Genomic DNA, 22181 nt, shown 5'->3' with positions numbered 1-22181 from the left:
TCTAAACAGGGTTTCTCAAATTGGCTCAAGACTTTTTCCACCTCTGTGGCCTAGATCGATAACATCCATGAGTAACCAGGGTCTCGGCCAGGGGATTTTTCTCAGTCTTATTGGCTGTTGAGAACTTACTAGCCTATAGCTTCCAAAGACAAAAATTGAAAACTGATTTAAAAGCCCATTAGAGTAGAAGCAGGACACAATTTGTGTTTTTGAGCTCTTTCATAGTTTCCAGATGTTTTTACTCCTCATTTTGGACTTTTAGTCCAAGAGGATGAGTTATGAAGCTAAAACCTCGGGTGACACATCATTCCTATTTTAATAGGCTTAAATTGGCTTACTGATTTCAGATGTGATAAAACACTTTTTTGTTGTTCTGCTTTCTTACATCATTTATGTTTCAAGTAGCATTTTAAATTTCACATCTCATTAATGCTGTAAATTTAATGCAAATGAAGTGTTTACCCAAACTGTGAAAATATACAGCCAGGATTAATGGTGGCTTCTAAACAAATTAGCCACAGTCAAAGGCATGGAACATACCAATACAGAAATCCCATGATTCTAGTTACAGGACGACAGAAATAACTCTAAACACTTTGGAATTTAGATATATTTTATGATGCATATGTTTGCTGCTCTCAAGTTCTGATAGCAGAGCAGTTTGAAATTAACAGTGTGCAAAATATTAAGTAGGGAAAAATAGGCTATCGTGAATAAGAAGGAGCTGGTGTAAGCTTACCTGCTCTTCGTTCATAGGTTGTAGGTGCATTTGTCTGTGTCGTTAGGTAGGTAGTAAGCCTCACCAGGGCCTCTTGCCTGCTTCCCTTTGTTCCGGACGTGCCCACCTAGCTTGTGCTCTCTCTTAGCTGTGCTTCATGCGAAATTCCCAAGTCCTGCCCAGTTGAGGACCAAGGTAGCAGACCACATATATCAAAGGTCACCACCTGCGGAGTTCAGAGAAAATCATAAAGATGATAGCTTACTCAAGATACTTGACATCGCGCCAGATTTTTAAAAAGCAAAACCAAACAAAAGAGTGAGAACTAACTGAAAACATCTGTACACAGTTATGAAAATACCAAATAATAATTAGTGGTTTTGCCAGCCATTGGCTTTTCAACATAATTCTCTGGAATGTTGCTTTTTTTCACCTCTAAAATTGCTATAATATGAAATGTGTTATAATTACTATAATATGGTTCTATTTGACAAATGTGTATGTTCACTGTGTTTATTAAAAAAAACATGTAGGATTTATAGGTTTAGAAACTTGTTCTTTTCAAAATCATTCCACATATTTTCAGAAATATCTTCATCATGGGATTTGCATTATTCTTTATGACACATCTCTACTTTCCAGTTAATTTTTAATTCATAGAAACATGCCTCCTTTAGCCTCAAACACATTTAGACTATATCCAATTCCACGTATTTAGAAGCAATCTTCCCATCCCGCTGTGCTAACCTGTGGCAGCTTTAATTTCTTTTATTTACCACAGATGACTAACTTTAGAGGCTCAGGTAATTATGATCACAAAAGTCCATCATGTAAAATTTACTTTGTCTTTCGCATATCCGAGGATGAATCGAGAACACTTGGCAGGCATCAGGAAGGTATGAGTCTTAATGTAGATGGAGATCTGGGCACATTTTAATTGAAAATACATATACGCGAGTTCCAGAACTACCAACTTTTGTTATTAAAGACCACCATTTCTTATTTAAGTGGGCAATGTCAAGTGAAGACCTCTTACAATAGAAATATGATTTGTTTGGTCAAATGCGGTTGATATTTATGGAACGTACGATGTGTATAGATCCTCGGAAGAAAAAAACTATAGAAGGGTCAGAGCTAAAAATGAAATGTTCAATTCTATTTAGAATCTGCATTTACCATGCAGACGGATAATTTGTCCTGTAGATGATGAAAGAGTGCTACTTTTTGACATGAAGAAGCCCAATATGGCAAATTTATAATGAGCTACAGTTTTGAGGCATGCGGAAAATGAATGTATATGCATCTCATACTATCCACGAATATTACTAAAGTAAGGTTCCAGTTAAGAGATTATTACTTTTCTGCTTTTAAATTTTGAAAGAATCACTGAGATGAAGTTTTAGGCTTACTATCCAGGAACAGAGGGACAGAAATACTTTAAATGACTTCAGTAGAGTAAAGGTTATGCTTTCCTACAGCAGAAATGAGATTGATTTACTGTGTCCTTTCATTACTTTACAAAGATTTAAAAGAGACCACTCTTGTAGCAGCAGGTTCTAAATGCATTTGGTTTAAAGCACTCAATGATGAATGAAAAGGAAAATCAAGGGGTACATGAAATAAAGGTAATCAATCATTTTATATTAGCTAGGAGAAATTCAAAATTAGAAAGGCAATGGATTTAGTCTGAGAGAGTTCTTTTAAACATTCCCCATAGCCTTTAATATACATGACCCCTTAAGAATAAATATTGTCACCAGGTACATTCTTCAGTTTATTGGCGGCCTCTTTATAAAGATTTATCCTTTTAGGTTATGAAAAGTATTGATGTGCATTGTGCAATGCTATTTTTTTCTCACAAAAGAACTTTAATATAGCCTACATAAATTAGGGTTAACAATAAATTTAAGATTGTTGAATAATTTTGACTATCTTATAAATAATCTTTCCACAAAATGACAATAAAGGAGACCTTTCAATATAGTCATTTCAAACACACAGGGATACTGGCGTTCTTAAATTGAGATGGCAAATATTAAAATTAACCCAATATTCCACTTGTAAGAGTAATACATCCATATTGGCAAATCTGAATACTAGAAGCACAAAAGCATATACTTTTGTACCCATTAACTTGGTACACATACAGCTGTTGTTAGTAATGCTATACCTCAGTGCTCCTTAAAATGGTTATTACTGATTAATGTCGGTTGCTAACTGCCTTGAAATACTCGTGTTTTTTTTCCTGACACGAGAATTTCACCTATCATTGTAAATATGATATCTCATTTGAATCCAAAAAATAATCCGTAATCATGAAGACTATTTCAAAAAGATTCACGTAAACGAGTTGATCATTTGCCCTGACAAACAATCCTCTAATTATAATCATCAGCTCATGCCAGCTGATCAGGACTTGAATTTTTCCTTTATCTCCTAACATAATCCTGTGTGTCGCGTTGTTCAGGGTCTGGAACTAGACTGTCTTTGGGATGATTGGCTTCATTCCTGCGTTCACTGTTGGCTTGGGGAGGTCTTAAAAGCAGACATCAACTGGAGCTTCATTTTTCTTTGACTTTTCTATGGGAAAGTGGTGTGGTGGCTTGAGGAACCCCTGGGTCCTGCTTTGGCAAACTGAACTCTTTGGTCTTTCCTGAGAAATGTCTTTTTATGATTTGGACCTTTTTCAGAAGTGTCCAGGATCTCCACGCTGACTTAACTTCACAGAAGCTTAGTAAAATGCAGTGTTTCTCTTCCTCGTGCTGCGAGCACACTGTGCACGTTCCCTGTGATAGGCAGTGAGGGGACCCACATGTCCCAAGTTTTGTAGCTGAGAGAATGGGAACTACATGGCAGAGCGTTGGACTTCCCAGAAATTATTTTATAATCCACGCTAACAATTTTAGTATGAGTGGCGAACAGGAGGCGGCTTGCTCGAATTAGCACCAGTACCTTATCTGGTCAACCTCATAATGAATCTGTTAAAATTGTAGGCCTTCTTTCTTTGCTCTTATTGGAAGTTGCGTGATAAAAGAGGGTCTAGTCAACTTGATTTTCACCATTGTATTTGAGTGCAAGGTTATAATAAAAATATGAACCTTCACTGTTACATGTTAGTACAACATATAAAAAAAATCTCACTGCAAGTGGGAAATAAAAGTTTGTAGCTAAGAAGCTTCTTGTTCAGAAGTAAAAGATTACTAATCGAACCAGGTATTGAAAAGCATATGAACCTGGTACAGATTTGAGGTTTTTGATGCCATAAGTGGGAGGTCACTTTTGCCTTCCGAAAGGGAGACGACAACGTCACACAAGCTCTAGTTTATAAGATGTAAGACTTATTTTCATAGTCTCAAAATTATAATCTCCTGATTATATGTACACTACTTATCATTAGAGCTCATGAATGAATGGCCTGATCAGCTCAGGTCCCTGCATTATGTACACAACTGCATGGATTTTATCGGTGCCTGAGCTTCAGCATGTTACATCTCTTGCATGCTATCATTTCCATTTCAATCACTGGGCTACCTTATATCAAAATATTTTCAACGCTTTCCCTGGTATAATTTTCAAACTGGAATTTGGAAGTGCTTTTCATTACGCTGAAAATTTCCGTTGCACCAAATGGCCTTCCTAAGAAATTGCCTCTGTAGGAATTTTTTTTTTTTTAAATTAAGATATTAATTGAAATTTCTTTGCAACGTTTGTCCTGGCAAATGGCAAAGCCAAAGCTAGATACCTTGAGACCACTGGAAAGGTAGTCTTTTATTAGAGGCAAGCAATCGAAAGGACACTAGCAGACTATCAACAAAGTTTTCAATAAAGTCAGGAAGCAGGCTATCAACAACTTGTGGCTGTTCTTATTGTGTCTGTTATCATAATTGACAGCTTGACGTAAAACCCTATCACATGACTTCTGGGTAGGTATGTAAATGGATAAGAGGTCACTCTTCACATATGCTAGCTGGAAAGGAAACACATTTAAAGGAAGTTTCAGTCAAAATAACGGCTATGCAAATGTTTAGCCTTTTGGCTAGTTCTTATGCTTTTAAAAAAAACCTCCCGTGGTCTGCTTTATCATGCCTTCATTTATTTATTCACTCACTTTCAGTATTTATCAAATTCTAGATAAACTAATTAATGTAAAAATAAAATTATGTTTACCGTAGCCTTACATCTCGATCAACAAGATCACAAGGGAAAAATTATCTTGTCCTCTGAAAATATTTACTTTAAAAGATCCAAGTTGAATCAAGGAAGTAGAGGAGATTCTGAAGGTTATAATTATCGCCATTTTAGCCTTAAATATTCTTGGTGGGGTGGGGGGCACATGAAGCATAGGGTAGGAAAAGAACAGTGGTAAGCAAATCAGTATCTTTGGTGAGAACCAGGGATTAGGAGTCCGGAGGTTTGGCTGTAGTGTTGACACAAACAGGGCATGTCTGATCTTGGACGAGTCCATAAACTTGACTGTCCTGTATCTTTATCTTGGAAAGGAAAATGAAGGGGTTGAACTTCACAATCTCTGAGTTCCCTTGAAACCTTACATTTTACAAGTTAAACTAGTCTCCATGTGAAAAAAAAAAGAAACCTCTTCATTTGCTAATACTTAGGATTTATGGTCAGTTACGTTTATGTAGTTCATGGGCTATGCACACCCATTTAATGTAATTCTACTGCGCTAGCTAAATTAAATATCAAGAAGCATGGGTTCCAGAAATTGACATTAGAAGTAACTTTAAGGTACCAGGATGATCTTGAATCTCTTTTTTTTTAAAAATGTGTTATATGTTTTACATATAACAATTTTATTCTGAACGTTCTGCTTGTTCATTTAGAGGCCATTTTATTTGCTCCATGGTGAGTAATTAATAAAAGCAATAAAATAAAACTCTACTAATCTGAGAGTTAGAGGACAGTTTGAACATTGGATTGTTTATCTTTTAAGCATCCCCTCAAAAGCACCTTTACCCCCAAAAGTCTGTTTCCTTGAGGCTATCTGTAGAAATTAAAACAAAAACAAAACAAAACAAAAAACCCTAAGAACATAAAACACACCTTTCAAGATATTCCCTTGAGGGTCACTGTAAACTTAAAAAAAAAAAAAAAAAGTGAGAAGGTAAATTTGCCTGTGTTGATTATTCTGTTTACAGTTTAATGGTTTATTGGTTCAACTGAGAGCTGTTGTCATCATGAGGGACTGTTAGTACATCGGCCTGTTTGCTGAGTCTAGCAAAATAGAACGTTTTGCTTACCTTCTTTCTTTTGTTCCCAAAGCTAATTGCTAAGCATTTAACAAAAGCCCCTGTTAATAACAATGGAGGGCCCTCATCTGAATAAACAAAATCTTAACTCTGAAATCACAAGCAATATTGATTCTTTATAGCTGTCAGCTACCTATGACTAATGTGGGTATAGCGTAGGAAAGGATAATGACCCAACTCTTAGGTGTTTTTTTCTTATGTAGATTTTTGAGGGAAACTGCTTGAACCCATCCTTGTAGGCAAGGAACAAGGTTCTCATTCCAGAGTCTTGAGAGAATGCCATTCTAAGAACATAGGCAGGAAAACTTGACCTTCACTTCTTCCTTACTTGTTACGTAGGTAACCCTTTACTCATAGCTTTCCTGGAGGACAATCTTACTTCCTTACTTCACCTTTTGCTTGCTCTTGGAATTCTGGGCATAATTGTTTTAATGTAAATTTTACCTCAGTTTTCTAGACAGTCTAATTTCATTGTGATAGATGCATAAAATTAAAGGATTAAAATTGTTTATGGGAGTGTGCATTTCTATAAGGATATGCATATGCTCAGGTCTGTTAAAGACTATAATGTTACAAAAATAGGAATTGCTCTCCACCTCCATTCAAACACACAACTCTTACAGACTAAATATTTGAACTAATCTGTACCTAGTGTTTTCTATTTGATTACTATTGGAGGAAACAAGTAATTTCCTTTTTTTTTTTTTTTTTGACGAAAATACTTGGAAAAACCATTACAGTGTTATTGAACCCTATGTACTACTTGAAATTAAAGTCTTCAAATTTAATTTAAAGAGAATTGATAGCTACATTATATAACAGTGACTCTTTCACATGACAGAAATTGAGGAATCATCACCCCAACCTCAAATAACACTATCACCTGTTATTGTAAATTTATTTAGAACATAATGTAACGAGTTTTTGCTGTTGGGAATAGTGACTTATACTAAGAACATTTAACATGCCCCCAAAAGAAGCGTAATACACCTAGTGTTAACTTTTTATCCCCGAGATTCTATTCAAAATTTGCTGAGTCAGAACTATCTTCCTCAAACAAAGAGTCTTAGTAATTGATCTTATTAGGAATAAGAGTGAAGAGTGATTTCTAGTTTAATTATTCAGTTGTTTCCCCTGCCACACCATCACCTTTAAAATTAAAATTTCACTTCGTCAGGAAGTTCATTAATTCAAAGATGCTTTATGCAAAAGAAGGTTAATTAATAAATTAAAAAAACATAAAGAGTGAGGGTCTTGCTTAAGTGACCTGGTTTAAGTAATTTATAACACATAAGCATGTATAAACAGGTCTCCTCAGAAATTTTTGGAAATGTTGATAATGCTACCCCACAATCTAAAGAACTAATAAATAAATCTAATTTATATTTTTCGTTCTCAGTAACCGGGAGGAAATTAATTTAATACTAATTAATATCCTGACAATTTTTTTGGCATCTAAATTATTGCTAACTACTATGTGTAGTGATTGTTTTGTATGTATTTCATCATATTTTCTGTTTTGAAAAAAAATTAACCCTATTGAATTTATCTTACGTATGGATGAAAGTAAATAGCTATGGTCAGGTTTAACCCCTTTGGGACTACTCTTAGGAAAGAAAAGCCCCCAAATACATTGATTTTAAATGTTACAAATGTGGCCAAAGATAGCCCCCTTGACATTTGTTAGGGTGGTAAACAAACAAATAAACAAAACATTAGCAACACGAACAACAAAAAACTAAGCAGTTTACAACACATCCTTCCAAAGAGACACAGTGTTCCTGTCATTGCTTGTGAGACAAGTCAGTTAATCAGTGAGTAATATTTAGGTTCTCCTGGCATCATAAAAGCATCTTTTTCTGAAGATTTCTGCAACCTAGGCTGGGAGCCCCACAGAAACTCACCTGAAGTTAGCAGAATTACCATGAGCTCTGCCTGAATATACTCCTCCATTCTTGAGAATGTTTAATTGACTAAAAACTAGGAATTTCACTGACTAGAGTAGAATCAATAAGTGGTCCCTAAGGTAATCTTGACACAAAGTCAAGGGTTTTTTTTTTTTTTTTTAGCTGTTTTTAGATCTTTTTCATAGTACTGCTTTAAGAAAATGCATTTTGAAAGAGACAATAGGCTTACTGTTACTGTAAAAAAACAGATTGCCCCATCACACTGCATTTCTGATTAGATGATTCATGTTGAGCACTTAAAAAAAAATCTTGCCATAAAGTTTGTTATCTGTTTGGTTTTAAGACTAATCAAGCATACATTTTCCCTATTATGCAAGTATTATGGTCCATTTTAAGAATATTTTTCATTCTAATTTAATTTCTTTACCGGTTTATGGCTCCTTTATGAGTACATTGTGAGAAGAATCCGCACATCCTATCAATCTGTTTGCCTGGCCATCTATCTACCGACCTACCTGCCTACCTACCTACCTACTTATCTTAAGGGAATTTTTTCAGTTCTTTATAAAATTGCTTTCACCTAAAATATCAATATAATGAAAACATGTGTTTTGGAAATTTTAGATGGTATATTTGGAGACTCATAGACCTGTAGAAAAGGGTGCAAAACAATTATTCTAAAACTCCAGAATCACTATTACTCACAATGTGTAGAACCTCATTGGTCTAACAGGAACAGTAAAGGCTCTTAATAGCCATTTTTTTAAGCCATAGCATTATCAGAAAGGATTACAATAATTTATCAGGAGTTTAAAGGCACTTTGGCTGCAATCATCACCTTGTGGAAATCCTCACTGAAACACAGCAAACGAGGTGCAGTGGGTTGCTCTGAATAAGACATCTTTTCGATGCAAGATGCAGTTAATTCACAGCAAGGCTATCTAACGATACAAACCATGATTTTCTAGTGGGGTTTCCCCCCGGCCAAAGCCAGATAAGTTTACTTTCATAGGCATACAAATAAGCAATATATCTTTTCAATAAATCTGCTAGCACCGTAGGGCAGCTGTGAACCAAACAGAGCTGGATAGGGTTACTCGAACCCTCTTCCGAAGGGCAGAGCTGATGATTCCAAGATCTGGGAAGAATTTGTTTCAGCTTGTACTCAGTGCATTCCTGGCTCTATTCAGATGTGGTAAAGTATTTTAAATGCCATTACTCTGAGTTTAAAATCAAAGTAGAAATCCTCATCAACTCCTTCTAAACAGTGCCACTTTGACTGCAGCAAAATTAGGAAACATCTAGAAGGGAATACCTTGATGCTTCTAAGCATAAGCTAGGGAGAATGTATAAGGTGGGACCTTTACTCCTCTAAACTGCATGTCTTCTGTGTTTTGCAAACTGCATGCTTAAAGTTATTGATTATTTTACTCAGTGCGGATTATTTGGTATGTTGCATAAAAAAAGCTTTTTTTTTTCGTTTTCTTCCTAAAATATATCTCTCTATTGAATATTAACGTTTGCTTTTATTTCAGCTCAACTTGTACTCTAATAATGGCTAATTGTTATGTTCTAAGCACTCGTTTCTCTTGTATGCTTTAATTAATAGAGTGGCCTATTGCAGCAGAGTTTTCTAAAAAGAGTGTCTAGGAATTTTGCTTTGCAGAGTAAGGTTTTTCTTTTGCTTTTGTTTTTGTTTTTGTTTTTGTTTTCCTTTAAGCTGCCTCTTGGGAAAGTAAGGTTAATGCCATGTACAGTACTGGTTTGCATGTATTCATTTAAATACTAAAAACTGTAGAACTGCTCGATCCATATCTGACTGCTAGGTTTCAATTGACAGCTGAGGATTTGTGACTGGACCATGAATCAAAACGGCAGGCATTTATACCCCAGTACCAGTGAGGATACATTGGGAATTACTTGGCAAAGGTAACATTTTAATTATTTCCAACCCTACACTTACACCTAAAAGTTACATGAGCTATAGTGTTTGTTTTTAACCAGCTTTACAGAAAATATATGTTAAACATGTAGTTGTCTGGGCTATCCCACCGCTCTTTCCCTACTCTCCTCCTGTATTTCTTTTGTCAATGCAACTTCAAATTAATTTGGGACTATAACATCTGCTCACTGATCATTGGAATTTCCAACTGCTGTCAAATGTTTTCAACAATTTATAATTTGGGGAGGGGGCGGGGAGAAGATTTGACACCTAACATTTCAGGACCTAAAAAAAATGAAATCATAGTTTGAGGGGAGATTTCTCAGCTATTTGAGGTCTAATAAAGCATTGGGTTTTTCACATTATGGGTTCTTCTCATTTCAGCTCTTTCCTCTACTGCTAACTTTAAACCATTTTACTAGTCAGTTATCCCCCTGTTGGAGGGGAAAAGCTAGAAGAAAATTTCCAAATTAGTTGACTTAACTGTTATCAGCGGCGTTCGTTAATGTTGGAGTCAGACGATTGTTGAAATCAACAGCTAAAGAAGGAATGTGGTTTAAATGAAGTTTTTAACCTCTGTTCATTGATATGAACCATTGAGAACTGAATTTGTTTGGTTCGCTGAGGAAATGATCCTAAAACTAGTTTCATCTTCAAAATTAGTTTCGATACTATCTCGCGTATTGGTTTTGGAAGGCAGTGCTGAGTCAGCTTCTTATGTATTATGTTAATAAAGAACGAATTGTGTCAAATTGGCAAATTAAATAATTAAAATTCGTGGTATAATCATGTGTAATAAGAGATAAAAATTTCTAGAAGAGCGTGAGGGAGTCCCATAAGGAGTTCACCAAATGCAGAGCCAACGTAATTTTCCAACACTGCTATGAGTCTGATGCTGTATCGTAAAAGTACGTACTCAAAAATCAGTTGTAAGTGGACTGCCGAACTCCATTTCACGTGACAGAAGCTGCTGAAAAGGAGAATTTAAAAGAATGGAATTTACAGAACGTCCACTTTTCCTCTGGTGAAAACCGAGACAGCTAGTTGGATTCAGTTTTTAAAACTTCATGAGTTTTTATTAATGCATTTCCTAAAATGAATACGATACGACTTTTCCTCTTCTTAAAGATTGGTATACATCCACTTTAAAAGATATTCATTTTTACATATTTTCATTTTTTTCCCCAAGAAGCTTATATAATCCCTCCATTTGGAAAAAAAATACAATGTATACTTATAAAAAAGAAATTAAGCACAAGGAGAACATATTGTTTAAGTAGTCTTAAAAAGAATATGAATTAAATCCCATGAAAATGTCCTATTTAAATAGTCTTAATTGGTTTTAAATTAATTTAATCGGATTTGATAACACCATGTTTGGATTTAATTTTATTAAATAACTTTCTCATAGTCTGTGTTCTCCATGTCAGTGAGCATAAAAACCATGTCTGTGTACAAATGTTACCGTATTTATAAGAATTGCACGTCAGATGGAGTGTACTCATGTTTTTAAATGTGGCTATACCTGTGTGAACCTCTAAATCTATGATTACTGATTGACATTTACTTATCTAAAATAGGATAGTACCTTTATAAAGTACATGAAAGCCAAATAAAGGTATCAGTTATTGGTTATTTGACATATAACTGCACCGGGTTCCTAGTAATGTTTCGAATCAAAAATTGACATCCCAGAAAAGGAAAAGGTGAGTGGACAACGAATCACCCTATGTATCAGAGTGGATTAATACAATGACTAAACCCAGCTTAGGAGACCATTGTTCACGTTACAGAACCCCTTCTTGTTGAAAAATTGGTGTGGTAATCAGCTTCACGTTATAAGAAGTCAGAAAGAAATTTAGAATTCATTTTGTTAAGATTTTTTTCTTCCCCCCTCAAAGATAGAATTTTTTTTTGGTTAACTGGTATGATATATAGACTGGCTTTAATCCTTCAAAGAGCTTTAAAAAGGTAGCTTTCGGCTTGTTCCCTTTTTATCGTGATTCAGAAGGCCCATAATTGATAATGGCAGGCATCACGTTTGTACATTCAACAGGTGTTTATTGAATCTCTATGGTACGCTGTCCCAAAGGCTGTGTGACTGATTCAGGTGCTCACAGTTCTTAGAATCTAAGTATTATACAGTTTACAATAAATATACTCAAATAAGACAGCAATTTGCTTTGCTCTGTTATAGTTTCTTCTTTTTTTAAATAGGCTTAAGTAGAGTCCATATTTGATAATACAGATAAGCCATGTCTGTGGCACAACACGTTCTTAATTCATTCATGGTTTATAGTTTGTACTCTGTGGTCATTTATGAAACAAATTTTTTAGAAAGGATATCAAAAAAGGAAATCAGAAACTTCTGCAATATTACTACTACTTTTAAGGGGATAACAGACATCTAAACTCATCGAGGCACTGCTACAACTTTAAAATGATCTGATTAAATAGAAAATATCTGAGGAATGTAGAGCAGTTCAACCAGAGAATTAAATAATTTGCCTTTGTCATAATGGCATAAAGAAAATATCAGGTTATTTTTGCTGTGGCTGTTGATTTTTGGTTTTAACACAAGGCGATCCCTGGAGACTCTATACTAGAAAAGGACAAAGCAAAGAAGGTGTTTTGGTTTTGCTTTGTGTTTGGCCTTTGCTTTGTTTTATTTTGTTGTGATTGTTGTTTGTCGCCATTACTTTCTTGGTCCCACCACTCCTCCACAGTGGCCTCCTTTTCTGCTTTACATGAATCCTCCCCTGGAGGTGTTTCCATGTCAAAGGCAGCTCCTTTTGCACGACTGAAAATGGCAGTGAGGCGAGAGCCCGAGAGCCCTGCACGTGTAATTCAAGCTGGAAGATTTCCCCTATCCTCCTCCCTCCTTGTCCTGCCCCCAACCCCATGTATAAACATTCCCTTAGGAACCAAAGTGACTCAATCGGAAAGTTTTCACAGACTTAGTAGGTTGCTACCCTGAAGGTGTTTTGTTGTTTTGACCTTAGCATTTTGTGAAGTGTGTGTGTGTGTGTGTGTGTGTGTGTGTGTTGCTTGCACCTTGAAAATGTGAATTTTTTCTGTCTAACCCAAAGGTCAGGTACTGCAGTTAACCCAGAGTGAAGTTTGTTGGTGAAGGACTCATTTCTTGAGTCAGGAGGGGCTCAGCTCTTGGGAGGGTAATAGGTGAGGAGTTGCTTAAGCTGTTCATAAGAGTCCTGTCGTGTCTGTGCTTTGTCCTCCGATGTGGACAAATGACACTGTTGCATATGTGAGTTATGTGGGTATAAACAAATACAGCAGTTAACTCCCTAACTGGCTTGCTTTCTTGAGACTATAGCCAGAGCATGCCTTGTACTATCAAGTACGAAAGAGCAATGTAATTGAATGAAAAAGAAAGCTGAAGGACAATCCAAGAATAATATAAACAGAAGTTATTTTAAAACATTGGAGGGAGTGCTTTATGCAAAAGAGAAACTGGATTTATTGTTTCATTCCCTCTTCTTTCCCTTCACCCCTTTCAAGAGAAGCAAAGCCACAAGTGAGTGGCTGTATGTGTCTGATGGCTTATATAAACATAGAAGAAGCCTTCAGATGGCTAAAATAAACATGCGCGTGTTACTGAAGGATATGTTTACACAAACCATTTGCTCAGCCTCTGAAATAATGAATAAATGAAGATTTCACTGAAATAATTGGAAGGATTTTTGTGTCTCTGCTGATGCCATAATTGAATGGCACCAAAGAGACTTTTATCAGCTCTTTTCCATGTTACATGTGTTAGCAGCTCCTTTCTGTGAGTTGAATACTTCATTCTGTAGTTACTTTACACATGTTTTGGTAAGAAATTGTCGTTTATTACTGCAATTCTAGGGAGTTGCTTGATTTCCCAGGAGAAATTTGGCAGCCAGTAAAGATTATTTGGATCTGGTTGGTCAGGAGAGGGGAGGGGGGCAAAAAGAGGGGGTAGGAGCATTCACTTCATACATAGAATCCTAGAATCCTATTTGCATAACACTGTCCTCAACCATTTACCACTTCCCTTGCTTTGCCCATAAGATGGTCTTTGCAAAATATATGTCCTCAGTGATATAAGAACAAAAATAATCTTCAGTATTGGGTTGCAAACCATATGTTTGTGTGTAATGTATGTGTGTGTGTGTGTGTGTATGCACGTACACGTGTGGATCACACATGTGTGCATACACGCATTCGTGTGTGTGCACACACACCTACACATGTGGCACATGTATGATGAGGAAACACAGCGAGTTTCCTGGTGTTTCCTGTCCGCAGGTAGTATTAAGAGTTAACTCTTATTTCAACATTACACTTAGACCATCCCTACAAATTCACTAGGTTAGCATTTCCTGCTTTCAGTTTGTTATCTTGACACATAACTACGGCACAACAGCTGGGTTGTTCCTGGAGTTCCTGGGGGGAGCTTTATTCTCAGAGTGCTGAATTTCCTTTTCAGCTGTCAGCTCTAAAGTGTGTTCAAAATGTTCAACTTTTTACACACCATTCTGGGCCCCTAGCACCACTCTGGGACTATGATAGAAGTGCTGATCAGGTAGATGCATGGAAGGATCTTTGGTTCAAGGAGGAGGATTGCAAAAGCCAAAAATGCACATGCTCACCGTTTGGTACTGGAGCTGCTAGCTAGTGTTGTTCCTCGTATTTGAATATTCGTTTTAAAAGAATCACTCCATTCTCATCAAAAATTATTTGCACCTGTTATGGAATAAAAAATGTTACCGTCCTTAAACACTCCCTGGATCCAGTGTTCACACACACACACACACACACACACAGTATCAGTGATCTGGCTGTTGGAAAATACATTGGGGTTCGCAGTAGTTTTGCCTAACTTTCTCCGTTTATAAAGAAAGATTTGCACAACACAACATTTCCTTTTTATCTAGGAAACTCTTCAGAACACTTCCTAAGAAATTAATTGTATTCCAGCCAGACTTGCATGCTGCCATCCCACAGGAAATGGGTCAGCAATCCATTAAGATGCCATTAGATAATCTAATTTGGAACTTAATCTCTAAATTAACCATGCTCCATACTTGAAGCATACTTGAGAGAAAGAAAAAAGTTTACGTTTGAATCGATAGGGGAGCCGAAGCGTGAAGAAGGCTGTTTGTTTTTTCTGTAGCTGTGGTCACGTCTCAAGCCGTCTGGTAACCAGGAGAAACCAGACATGATGTAATTCCAGATTGAACTTGAACTTCAGGGTCTTAGGAGAGGGGAACAATGGACCATAGGAATCAATAATGTCCATTTTCCACATGATTATGTTTGGAGCTTTAAGTTAACCTTTATGGGAGAAGCAGCGGGATCTGCAGTGTGACCAAAATGAGATGATCCAGAGACAAGATGTTAGAGGAAAGAAAACAACTTTTTCCGTGATATTTTCTGAGCAGCACTGCGGATTCCAGCAGGATTAGAAAAGTTCCCGCTCTGCAGTAAACCGGTGGCCTGTTCAGAGCACTCTTTGTTCGCTTAGGTAGGACAAACTTAATCTTATGTTTCCTGTCAGATGATTTTTGGCTGCACTACGGGAGAGGGCGGAGCGTGATTCAGAAAATTCCCAAACGTAAACCTTGCCGCTTAACCCTTTGCAACGAAAGAAGGACATTTGAACACCTCCTTTATTTGAAGATGTTTTAGGGAAAGTGCCAGATTTACATATGCATTACTTCCGTCAGGAGTCAGCTCCTCCCGCAGCCAACACCCCTTTTAGGAGCTGACCTTTTGGTTTTCGTGTTTGCGAGTGCTGTTAGTAGGTATATCGTGAATTTTTTTAGTCATATTTACTTAGATAACAAAGCATATGAATGAGTAAATATACTACTAAACATACGAGAAAAGAAAAGGCAAAAAAGCCTGTTTAAGTCCCAGAAATCGAAGACCGCAAATTTTGAAGATTTGGGAATTTGCAGAAAGTGACAGTGACTCCCTCCTTTCTTAATTTCTGTTTTACATGAAGGAAGATTGTCGTTGTTGTTGTTGTTGTTTTGTTTTTGCACGTGTGATTCTCTCTGCACATATATTAGCAGGCATAATATAAAAAATGTGTTCAGTTCCTTAATCGGTTGTGGTTTTATGATTCAGAATTCGGATCCAAAGAAATTCTGTTATTTAGAGGTGAAATTACACAAGTCACACTGATTTTTGCTTTTACATGAAAATCCCTTGGGAAAGAACAGGCTTTTGCTCTTGTGTAAAACTTAACATTTCTTTTTAATTTAGTATGCCTTGGGTGATTTTCTCTAGTGAAAGGCACTATTTGGGAGCATTATTTTTGCAGAGAATTTTGTCTGCTGTTGGAGACTCACATATGCTAATCAGGGGAGCAGGCGCACTGGTAACAATAGCATTGAAAGGAACCCAGGGATAGAGAGGAATACAGACCAGAGAAAGGATGGAAATCCACATGTCGGGTTCTCTGCTGTGGTAAGGTCTGTGGGAGGAGCTCAAATAACCACTGGGAGCCTGATCATGCTAGATTTTTTAATTGGCTGAAACCTCCCACAGCCACATAAAACGTTACGGATGTGTGCATGCGTGTACTGTGATTTATTTACAATTAGCCACCTTTGTGGGAATTCTCTATCTTTCGTTTTCAGTTCTAAGACATGAAAAATCTCAAACGTAATTTTTTAAAAAAATCAACTTAATTCGGCCTATTTAGGGGACCTGTATTTTCCTTATGTCTGAAGTACACATTTTAAGGAAATAAGTTTTTACTATTTTTAAGGATATAGGTTGCCTTGTTGAAGGGTCTTCTAGGATTTTGTAAAAGCTTTTTGCTAAAAGAGTCTAGTAATTATAACGACCACATTTCATATTTAGCTGCAGTAAATGTGCCCTGCTTATTTAGTCGCCCTGTGCTCTTCATTAGATAAACTATTTCACTGGCATAAGCCATTATTTTACTTAGAAAATGCTGATACCCACGCATGGCAAAGTCAGCATTCAATCCAGCGTGCTCCAATAACAAAACACATCTGAAACAATTGAATATAAATTAATGAGCTTTGATGGCCTACCGTTTTGATATGTTATTTCCAAAATCGTTGGTCCCCAAAGAGTAGCCATAAAGAAGGCTATTTACCTACTTAGTTAAGAAACAAATCCGTTTCTTTTTCATTACTATGAAGTGGTATTGCTTGCAGTTAGAATAATTCCATGAGCCACCTGCAGTTTATGATATTTGGTGTTTCCCAGAGAGCCCACAAGAGTACTTTGCAGTTCAGGTAAGAGCCGGCCAGGGAGCTTTCTGATACAGATTATTACAAATAGTAATAATCATTAGAAATCATCTTGCATGCAAATAGGATCATTCGGATAGCAATAATGATCCTTAAAAACGTGAGAAATAAATCGAAGGAACCCAAGACCTGTGTAAAGCACTTTGTATATTTTACTTCTAGTTTAGCCTCATCTGAGGTGGAACTCGACAAGCGGATTAGACATCGAGCCACATCTGCACATACAGGAACAACGGCAAATATTGTATTCAGCTGAAAAGCATCTGGCATTGGATAAATCAAATACAGTGATTTCTGTTAAAATTTGGACTCAAGAGCCATCCTTCCCTGGGAGTTTCAGTGTTCTAAATGATACGGACCTTAATTCATAGAATCTCTTATATAATTTAGGGATAATATAAGTTCTTGCCCAGTTGATAAAAGTAAAGTTTGCTTCACAAAAGAGGGAAATGAGGTAAAGTGTAATGGGTAAGAATGCAGACCCCAGAACCACACTGCTGGAGTTCAAATCCTGGCTTCTGTAACTTAACAGCAGCATGACTCGGGCAAGGCACATAACTTCCTAGCTCCGGTGCCCTCATCAGTCAAATCAGAATTCAACTGGTACTTTTCTCATCGATTGATTGTGAGGATTGAAAATTCATAGAACAGTGCCTGGCAAAAAATGCACACCACGTAAGTGCTAGCAACTAGTGTATTTACTAAGTACCATTTTTTGGTCCTAATACCTTAATGAGTTTATAAATACATTCTTACTATGTAATAACATATAATAATTCTTATATGTATACATATAGGTTCTTAAAGCTTCTTAATGTATACCTATGTATACCTTATGTATACATATATATATATACATATGTATGTATACCTTAGGTATACATATAGGTTCTTAAAGGTTCTTAAATACTACCCATATATTCCTCCAACTGGTGTGACCTAGCATGTTTTCCTAAGACACCATCCATAGCATTTGTATCGTGTTGAAGTGAGCAGCCAATCCAAACGCATTCCTGCACAACTCGGGATAGCACGGCTTTTCTAACTTAAGGAATACTTCCTTAACCGGCCCGTGATTGGTCTTTCCAGGCAGATTTTAGCCGTTGCTAGGGGAAATTGCTGTGCATTTTGGGAGAGAGATCCCAGTACAGATGTGTTACTTATCGTAGCGATGAAATTAGGAATGTTTAGCTACGGAAGTAAAAATCTTCTTTTTGGAGGTACCTAAAACAGGTGCAGAGGACTTAAAGGCAAATCCTCCTTTTAAATTAAGGTAGTTATTTTATTTACTTTCTGTGCTTTTTGCACCATTGCTTATTTTTATTTCTATCTATAAGGAATGTAGCTCCTAGGAGAGTTGAGGTATTCCTGAATATATAAAATCCTTTGTGCTTCATTCTTGTATTTTTTATGCTTGTTGAAAAAGAAGCATACTCACTATCTTTGAAGTAAATATAGCAGTCTTAGGATTAAATCAGTGTGTGAACTCTGAATGGGCAATGTTATTATTCCCCTAAAAAGTATTAGTGTGCTGGATATTTTCACATTTTATAACATGCTTGCCAAATGGGTTACCCAACTCACTATCAGACAAACACAGGCTAGTAATAAATGAAGTTTGCCATTCTGATAGCTCTTATTTCAAGCCATAGTTGAAGTGAAGCCTTTGACTTTGTTTGGTTCCTTACTCAACTTATTACTCCATATATGTTTACTTGGCACTCCATGGTTCTTGGGTGGTTACTGAGGTAAAAGCCAAGGGCCCAATTCTTTTTGGCCGAGAAGACACAGTTTGCATAATTTTAGACAGCACAACCATCCAATGTTGATTTGCCCAGAGCAGTTTTCTCTCTTTCTTTCATTAAATGGCATAGAGTCTATTTACTACTTGTACATACAAAGACCGACTCCTTTATCCAATTTATCCAAGGATATGAAATATACAAATAGTGTATCATTTTTAAAAGGAAGAAATGGGTATCTTCTTACCCCCATAATCCTCACCATAAGGTCACTGTAATACAACTTCAACTGGATTTGTTTTCAGAGGATATATATTGAGTTTCAGAGTTGCTTGATCACCCAGACCAAGCACATATTCTGTGCACAAGTCCGCTGCACCATTTCTTAGGTTGTGATCCAGCTGTGTGGGGCACGGGAAATTCACTGTCTCCTGAAGCAAATGTTGTCTCAAGGAAACTCTGTTCAAAAGTTCTGTCTAATGTAGGGTCAATGTCTGACCTCCCAGGGCAACAGTATAATATAGTGAAACGGCCATGGGAACCAGAACTGATTCACATCCGAGGTCTAGGTGAGTAACTCAGGGCAAGTTAAACCTCAATTTTCTCATCTGTGAAATGGGACAATGGCAATTTCAAGAGTTCACTGAAAAAATTAAGTGAGATAGTGGATGTAGAATACCCAGAATGGCATCTTACTCATAGTAGGGCCTCATCATGGTTGTCTTCTGAAAGTTTCTCCCTTTATGCTAATTCTTTCCACCTGAACTATACATTTCTTTCCAACTCAACTGTTGTATCTTCCCTGTCTCCCTTCAGCTGTTCCTCAGATGACATGATTTGGTGAGTTTCTTCATCAAAGAAATGTCACAGAGTTTGTTTCTCTTGAAGAGTGATGCCTAGAAGCAACACAGCGCTTCAGAAGTAGTCTGATCAGGATAAAATGGGCTATCACCTTCCATTAATGCATCTCAAGGTCTAAATAACTTGTTTCTTTGCTTCTTCCCTTTTTGAGGCAGGCACGTCATGCATTTGGTAAGAATAATGTGAACATACTATCCATGACATCAGACATTTTTTAGAATTTTGATCTAACTTATATATACCTGTTTTGTGTATAATGAGATACCTCATTATATACATAGAGTAGAAGTCATTAGGGTGAGTTTTCCTTTGTGTTAAGGTACAGAGTATCTTTTTTGCTTTTTTTGTGCCTGCTTTTTTACTTTTTTTCTTTTATTTTTTTAATTTAATTTTATTTTTTAATTTACATCCAGGTTAGTTAGCATAGTGCAACGATGACTTCAGGAGTAGATTCCTTAATGCCCCTTACCCATTAACCCATCCCCCCTCCCACAGCCCTCCAGTAACCCTCTGTTTATTCTCCGTATTTAAGAGTCTCTTATGTTTTGTCCCCCTCCTTGTTTTTATATTATTTTTGCTTCCCTTCCCTTAGGTTCATCTGTTTTGTATCTTAAAGTCCTCATATGAGTGAAGTCATATGATATTTGCCTTTCTCTGACTAATTTCGCTTAGCATAATACCCTTTAGTTCCATCTACATAGTTGCAAATGGCAAAATTTCCTTCTTTTTGATTGCCGAGTAGTACTCCGTTGTGTGTGTGTGTGTGTGTGTGTGTACCACATCTTCTTAATCCATTCATCAGTCGATGGACATTTGATGTGCCTGGTTTTTTAAAGTACTTTATATTCTTTTCCATTTTTAATGGTATGGCCTTTATATATTTTCTAAAGATGTGTTTTCAGCTTTTAGTTACGCTTATCTTCTGTTTGCCTGAAGAAAAGGTGATTCGGCAATGGAAAATGGAATGAAAACAAAGTCTATGCGTGTTTGAAGATCTATTGGCTGAAGTAGCTTAATTTGACCTTGAATATTTTGAGGTCTTTCAATTATGTTCGCACATCTCTTAATACATAGAGGCACAGATTATTGGATTAGACATAAGATAATTCTCACTCCACTATGGATTAAAACTATTAAGCACTTTACATATAATGAGCTTATATATGGAGATACCTATGAGTATGTGTGTTTATTTTATCCATACTGGTGACCATTAGCATGGATTTATACAAGAGGGAGTTAGATATGTAAACAGCACTATTACATTTACCTGAAAAACTATGCAATTTGAGGCATTCTCTTTTTGAGCTGAGATGATCCAGATTATCTTGTTTGATTAAGCTTTTTTTTACATTGTTATCATAATCTTTGAATTTGTCTTAACAGACTTTTTTCCCAATAGGACTACCAAAAAGCTCTAAGAAATGTCTGTGCCTTGTAGTTTTGAACCTCACCTATAAATTGGCAATAGGAGACTTGTAAAACTCATATATGAGGTCTGCATAGTGTTAATGTTTGAGATTTATTTTCCCCCAAAGGTTCATAAACAGTATTGACAAATATATTGCACGCTGCAATTTTGACATGGTCATAATGTAGGATGGGAGGTTTGAAAGATTGAAGTAAACATCTAAATTGAATTTGTTAGATATTCTGCAGCTAGAGTCCTGTTAGTCACTAACATCAGTTTGTTTTTATTGAGCGTTTTCCAAAGAATAATCCGTGTCTGTTTTTAGAACCTCATAAGAAAGCTCTTGCAAAATAAACCCTGAATTCTTGTCCTTCCTGCCATTAGTGAGACCCAGTTCTCTATGTAAGGAGTCACATCTATTTTCAGTCATTAAAATATACTTTGTATTTCTAAAGAATGCAATCTCTCAATCTCTAAATGACTTTCTAGAGCCCATTTAACTTGGGACTCAATTTTGCGAAGTGATCTGCTTGTTGACATTGTCTTTTACTGTCAAGGATTTTATCGATTTCAGTTAAGTCTTTTTGTTTTTCGTACACGCTTCCCATGTTGGGTTCAAACTAATGGATATATGTTTTTGTAATTTATTTTATTTGCTAAGAAATAATTAGCATCAGTGATAGCCAGACTCTACAAGGATTAATAAGACAAAGTTATTTTCCTTATGGAGCTTACCTTTCAGTCAATAAGATTATCACAGATACAGGTAATTATGATATGAAGTAATAAATGCTATAATTTTACTGTGTAACAAAGTGCAGTGAAAGTACAGTTGAGGTGAAAATAGCTTTCATGATGTATCATATAACATTCTCTCCCAATCAATCTTGCAAAACACAGAAATGGAAGATGTGTGTGGGAAGAGAGAAATATGTGAAAATAATTAAGTCTCTTGGAAAAGGTTTCGATAACAAGTATTCTCATTCTTTCAAATTATGACTTTCCATCAGATCATGAGGACATATCTTTTTAGTTTGAATTATTCCTCCTTTGAAT

The 22181-nt window shown here is 36.3% G+C and overlaps 1 protein-coding gene across 8 annotated transcripts in view; it reads left to right on the top strand.

Moving 5' to 3' along the window:
- Positions 1-22181, top strand: part of NFIB (nuclear factor I B) — a 238943-nt gene that overhangs the window by 208384 nt on the left and 8378 nt on the right. For 4 of the 8 annotated variants that reach the window (XM_049634930.1, XM_049634910.1, XM_049634901.1 and 1 more), the window contains one exon: positions 9733-9821. The exons of the other annotated variants lie outside the window; for them this stretch is intronic. In XM_049634930.1, coding sequence (XP_049490887.1) covers positions 9733-9821 — 89 coding nt within the window. Of the gene's footprint in view, positions 1-9732; positions 9822-22181 lie in introns of those variants that run through there. 8 annotated transcript variants of the gene reach the window in all.

This window comes from Panthera uncia, chromosome D4 (assembly GCF_023721935.1).
Source record: "Panthera uncia isolate 11264 chromosome D4, Puncia_PCG_1.0, whole genome shotgun sequence".
Taxonomy (NCBI): domain Eukaryota; kingdom Metazoa; phylum Chordata; class Mammalia; order Carnivora; family Felidae; genus Panthera; species Panthera uncia.
The sequence above is the reverse complement of the archived record's forward strand: the minus strand, read 5'-3'. Positions and strand labels throughout refer to the sequence as shown.